Here is a 6,577-nt window from a genome sequence, read left to right as displayed (position 1 = left end):
TATGTGTGATATAATTTATTTTAAAGGATATTAAACGAATCTGCTTTTTAAGAAAACTTTATTTACATATAACAAATTTACATATTTCATTTACATATATTTTTTTAAGTTTTTTATTAAAAGTTATGTCTCAATCAGTTATGATTCAATTGATATCATTTACAATTAATTATAAATAGCGGTTAACTGTTATAAATTAAATTGCTATCTTTTGCCATCTCTGTATTGTAAATATTATAATAGTATTTTCAAAAAACGTAAAATTAAACTATGATTAGAAATTACTTGAGAAAAATAGCTTTTGCATTAAAATTATGATATTAGTCTTGATAGTTTTAAACGCTGAGATACTCGATTGATGATAGTATGTAATAGGTGTGATGTTACGCGATAAATGAACCAATTTCCCATGGATTTAACCTGTCTCAATATTGACAGTTTTAGAGGCACGCGTATCAAGGTTCCTGACTATCTCGGATCACGTCGGAGTCGAGCTCCTCTGAGAGATAAGTGGTTATCGACGCCAGCAGTGGATTTCTTAGATGAAAAAATCGTCTCGACCTTATCCTAAGACATATAAATCGCTTACCGTGTGCTTTGGAGGTATATCGATATTTTCTTGGCATCTCCAATCGATAAATTTATACCATGATCGCTACAGAATAGTTATTTATAACCTAAATTAACGTAAGCTTTATGAGGCTATTTATTTTATACGTGAAGACAACAAATTTTACTTTATCATTATTCACAGTGCACTATATTTCATCGAAACTCTTTCGGTCTAGCCATATCTTTTCATCCTTTCAATTCAATTTTTATTCAGTCTAATTTTCAAAGATCTCAAAATTAGAATATGTATCGCTAACAATAGGGAAGTTTAGATTTTAGAAAAGTACTGCATTACAAATTGCATGTTTAATTAAATTCTATATTATTTATAGTACCAAATCAAATTATTATAACCGAATCATTTAAATTGGATTATCTACATTTTTATTACAATACGTTGAATACATTCGCTGTTTGGCCTCTGTATCCATGCGAGGTTGCAATTCCCTTTTCACGATATACAAAATAGGAAGTTTGTACTACAAATTTGTCCTTTCGCGTCCGTTTTCACGCTGTGTATCATTTACGTGCTCTGTGTACACTTGTGCTCTGTGTCTACGCTCACATGGGAAATTCGCACGAGTGTGTCGCGCGTATGTAGCTGAAAGCGTCAGCGTGGCCGAATTAGACTGCTTGTTCATTGACAGGCACATCCGCACTTCCGGTAACTCTCTCACTTCTACTAATTAATGCTTATGTGTGCTCACATTCGAGAGTCGTCAACATGAGATCGATAATTCGGCTAATTTGCTGATTATACTAAACTATGCTTTGATATTGATGTCAACTCGTTAATTTTCATAGCATACAAAGTTTATTTTTTAAAAATTTTCTACAGAGTAAATTAAATTTTGAAATGTAACGCTATTATTTTAAACGTGACAGACATAAAAAATTGGAATAAGTTAGTTCTATATACTTTGTAAAAATAATCAAATTAACTTGATTGATAGAGATAAGATCTCTCTTCCTCTCTCTCTCCCTCTCCCTCCATCCCTCTCCCACACTCCCCCTTCCCCCTTTCCCCCCTCTTTATCTCCAAATTACCATATTAAATTATTCCAAATTATTGTACATTATTTCTAAAACAACGAAAATTCCATTTTTTCTCTATCAAAAAAATTAATTTAATTGATTTCAGCATTTATTTCATTTTTCTTTTAAGAAAAGAACAATTTCTAACTTTGTTAAGTACATAAACATGATAAATTTGTCTTACTCTAATATAACGTCAAGAGACTTCAGATTCTTTGTCTACAGTCAGATTTTGAAATGCCGGTAAAAAAAATAATGATTTCAAGGCTTAAAACAGTTTTTTAAACATTTCGTTAAGATGATTTTTGAAAAAGTTATTCTATTACGAATTTGCCTGTTCTTACAGGTGATGGTTTAATTTGAGTAGTGTATTTAAAAAATTATCAGATTTGTGTTACTGTTTTCATAACAATTGCTAACGTGTTTTTTAAAAAATTATACATCAATCTTTATTTTTTTTTTTGCTAGAACGAACCGTATAGCTTGTGTAATATAATTTCAAATTCTTTATATTTTGTAATTTAAATTAATACCTCGATTAGACCGTTTTCTTTAAGCAGAAACAGAAAATACGGGTTTTAGTTTTCCTAAAGAACATCTCTCCGCAGTTTATTCGATTTTTGAGACTATAATGCAAAATGTCCTCTCGGTTCTCGAAAGAATCACTTATAAGTATACATAAGTATATCTATATGTACATGAAAACGTATAATAGGTATCCGTACGAAGACCTTGGATCAGTCGTTCCCAAGACTTTGACGTGTTTATTTGTCAGCAAACAATTTCAAATTCAAACGTATCATTTGGTCTTGTTCTATACATCTAAATTTTAATTTTTGAATAAAAGTTATTAAATAAATCTAACAATTATTCGACTTCAGAGAGGTGACTTTATAATTTTAAATATTTGTAACTAACATTACTTATTTATAACTAATTCCATTTGACACAGCTTTTCGTTACTTCCTTATTACTTTTCGTGACAGCTGTCAGTTTATTATATAATTTTATTATATTTAAAATTGTGTTACTGTATCTTTTAGGGTTTTTTATAATTTATGGAAAATACGAAAGCAAAAGTATCTAAATATTTTTAGAACGTGTAAATTACGAAAGTAATACAAAGAACGTTACAGCAAAGTGAATTGAAAAATAATCCTGATGGATCCGAGAGATGATTCTAAAAAGATGATAAGAGATCAAAATGAAGAAATGAATATCGATACAAAAGGAGATGTACACCAACAGCGCGGTAAGACTTATATAGTCCCTAATAATTATTCTTAGTTCAATTAATATTACTATGCATTACAATTTGCTCAACAAAATTAATGCATTAAATAATCCATCATGCAAAAATAAAAAAATTTTGATGTAGAATAACTTTGTCAGGAATAATCGTATTGAGAATTTTAGAAAAACACTTTAAAGCATTAAATCTGTTCTTTTCAGAATTTTACTTCAAACAACGATATTACTGACACTTTGTAAAATTACACAAATTAAAATAAAGGTGCAACAGATTTTAAAATTTTTAACAAAATTTGCGAAAATTCCACGTTGCGAATTGAAAATGGGCACTGACGCGGTTTAAAAGCATCCGAAGGAGTAAATCTTGGTATCTAAACTTCTTTTCTTTCGTGCTTTGTACTATTTTCTTTCTCTGAACTATTGGATATTGATGTAAAAATGAACTTTTTTACTTCAACTAAAATTGGTGAATAAATCGGTGAAAAAAATCGACGAAAAAGAAAATTACGAAAAAAAACGATTCAATCTTTCGGAAGCTGTGAAACCCATTTGTGCATAATTATCATTTCGCGCCGAACAACTTCACAAATTTTATATAAAACTTTAAGATTTGACGAATAATCATTTAGATACCCTAACTTCAAAATATTAGCGAGATATTTTTTGAAATGACTGTGTGAAGGATAGAGTGAAGGATAGAACATTATATAAAATTGATTTTTAAACATTTCATTATGACGATCTTCCACGAAGTTATTCTTTTTCGAAGTTTGCCTGTTCTTGCAGGTGATGCTTTAATTTTGTTGAAGAGAGAATTTTAAATATTATGAGAATTATGTTATATTTTCATGCTTATTTCATAACAACTGCTTTCATAATATTAAGATAAGCGCACTGACTTCTCGACAACTTCGAATGAAAATAATAGAGATATACGTATTGAAATTAGACCACACGTATGTGAAACGTATGACAAACAGTATACATCTAAAAAGAGTTTGAGTCTTCATGTGGGAATTCATAAGGGCGGAAAACCTTACCAATGCGAATTTTGTGAAGATAAATTTGGGTGAGTATTTAAGTGAACAACAAGAGATAAAATAATTATTTGGCAATTCAATATCATTGATTAAATTAACTAGTACAAAAAATTAATATTGCAACGGTCGCATTGCAGCCGAAAATATAACCTAAGAAATCACGTGATGGCAAAGCATTTCAATGACGAACGTTTCAAGGCTAATAAGGACCTATATACTGGAGGTGAATCATACAAATGCGGAACGTGTAATAAAGAGTTTAAGAACAAAACACATTTACATCTCCATGAAATGACTCATACAGGCGAAAAACCTTATCAATGTGAATTTTGTGAAAATAAATTTCGGTGAGTATTTAAGTGAGCAACAATAGGTAAAGTAATTACTTAACAATTCAATATATATCATTGATTAAATTAACTGGTACAAAAAATTAATATTGCAACGGTCGCATTGCAGCCAAAAATGTCACCTAAAAAGTCACATGGTGGCAAAGCATTTCAATGACGAACGTTTCAAGGCTAATAAGGACCTGTATACCCGAGGTGTATCATACAAATGCGCAACATGTAATAAAGAGTTTAAGAACAAATCACATTTACATCTCCATGATATGACTCATACAGGCGAAAAACCTTATCAATGTGAATTTTGTGAAAATAAATTTCGGTGAGTATTTAAGTGAACAACAAGAGTTAAAGTAATTATTTGGCAATTCAATATCACTGATTAAATTAACTGGTAGAAAATTAATATTGCAACGATCGCATTGTAGCCATAAATATAACCTAAGAAATCACGTGATGGCAAAGCATTTCAATGACGAACGTTTCAAGGCTAATAAGGACCTATATACGGGAGGTGTATCATACAAATGCGGAACGTGTAATAAAGAATTTAAGAATAAAGGGAACTTGCGTATTCATGAGAGAATTCATAATGACGAAAAACCTTATCAATGCGAATTTTGTAAATATAAATGTCGGTGAGTTTTTAAGTGAACAACAAGAGTTAAAGTAATTATTTGGCAATTCAATATCATTGATTAAATTAACTGGTACAAAAAATTAATATTGCAACGGTCGCATTGCAGCCGAAAAGATTACCTAAGAAGTCACGTGATGGCAAAGCATTTCAATGATGAACGTTTCAAGGCTAATAAGGACCTGTATACCCGAGGTGTATCATACAAATGCGCAACATGTAATAAAGAGTTTAAGAACAAATCACATTTACATCTCCATGATATGACTCATACAGGCGAAAAACCTTATCAATGTGAATTTTGTAAAGATAAATTTCGGTGAGTATTTAAGTGAACAACAAGAGTTAAAGTAATTATTTGTCAATTCAATATCATTGATTAAATTAACTGGTACAAAATTAATATTGCAACGGTCGCATTGTAGCCATAAATATACCCTAAGAAATCACGTGATAGCAAAGCATTTCAATGACGAACGTTTCAAGACTAATAAGAACCTATATACTGGAGGTGTATCATATAAATGCGCAACATGTAATAAAGAGTTCAAGAACAAAACGCATTTACATAGCCATGAAATGACTCATACAGGCGAAAAAAATTATCAATGTGAATTTTGTGAAAATAAATTTCGGTGAGTATTTAAGTGAGCAACAATAGGTAAAGTAATTACTTAACAATTCAATATATATCATTGATTAAATTAACTGGTACAAAAAATTAATATTGCAACGGTCGCATTGCAGCCGAAAATATCACCTAAAAAGTCACATGGTGGCAAAGCATTTCAATGATGAACGTTTCAAGGCTAATAAGGACCTATATACTGGAGGTGTATCATACAAATGCACAACATGTAATAAAGAGTTTAAGAAAAAAACGAATTTACATAGCCATGAAATGACTCATACAGGCGAAAAAAATTATCAATGTGAATTTTGTGAAAACAAATTTCGGTGAGTATTTAAGTGAACAACAATAGGTAAAGTAATTATTTGGCAATTCAATATATAATATATCATTGATTAAATTAACTGGTACAAAAAATTAATATTGCAATGGTCGCATTGCAGCCGAAAATATCACCTAAGAAGTCACATGGTGGCAAAGCATTTCAATGATGAACGTTTCAAGGCTAATACGGACCTATATACTGGAGGTGTATCATACAAATGCGCAACATGTAATAAAGAGTTTAAGGACAAAACGCATTTACGTAACCATGAAATAACTCATACAGGCAAAAAACCTTATAAATGTGAATTTTGTGAAGATAAATTTGAGTGAGTATTTAAGTGAACAACAAGTGTTAGGAAAATAATTTGGTAAATCACACACACACAAACACACATACACGCAACACAATATCAATGAATAAGTTAGCTGGTGAAAATAATAATTATTGCAACGGTCGCATTGCAGTCAAAAAGGAAACCTAAAAATACACGTGAAAAGAAAGCATTTCAATGATGAACATTTCAAGTTTAATAAGGACCTATATACTGGAAATGTATCATACAAATGCGGAACGTGTAATAAAGAGTTTAAGAACAAAGCACATTTGTATATTCATGAGAGAACTCATATTGGCGAAAAACCTTATCATTGTGAGTTTTGTGGAGATATGTTTAGGTGGGTATATCTTTGAATATCA

At 30.4% G+C, this 6,577-nt stretch overlaps 1 protein-coding gene across 1 annotated transcript; it reads left to right on the top strand.

Moving 5' to 3' along the window:
- Positions 1 to 4,103: 4,103 nt before the first annotated feature.
- Positions 4,104 to 6,210, top strand: LOC108777749 (zinc finger protein 28). Its single transcript, XM_018544712.1, has 5 exons — positions 4,104 to 4,285; positions 4,398 to 4,607; positions 5,032 to 5,241; positions 5,670 to 5,879; positions 5,997 to 6,210. The coding sequence occupies exons 1-5, from the start codon at positions 4,104 to 4,106 to the stop codon at positions 6,208 to 6,210; spliced, it is 1,026 nt and encodes a 341-aa protein (XP_018400214.1).
- Positions 6,211 to 6,577: the final 367 nt, after the last annotated feature.

The sequence above is a fragment of the Cyphomyrmex costatus genome, unplaced genomic scaffold (assembly GCF_001594065.2).
Source record: "Cyphomyrmex costatus isolate MS0001 unplaced genomic scaffold, Ccosl1.0 scaffold116, whole genome shotgun sequence".
Taxonomy (NCBI): Eukaryota; Metazoa; Arthropoda; class Insecta; order Hymenoptera; family Formicidae; genus Cyphomyrmex; species Cyphomyrmex costatus.
This window is presented reverse-complemented; position numbering and strand designations above follow the sequence as displayed.

Excerpts from the sequence above, each read along its gene's own strand:
- LOC108777749 (XM_018544712.1), top strand. The coding sequence starts at position 4,104 with ATGGCAAAGCATTTCAATGACGAACGTTTCAAGGCTAATAAGGACCTA. Across the intron at positions 5,242-5,669 it reads TTTTGTAAAGATAAATTTCG|CCGAAAATATCACCTAAAAA; the intron begins GTGAGTATTTAA and ends GTCGCATTGCAG. Across the intron at positions 5,880-5,996 it reads TTTTGTGAAAACAAATTTCG|CCGAAAATATCACCTAAGAA; the intron begins GTGAGTATTTAA and ends GTCGCATTGCAG.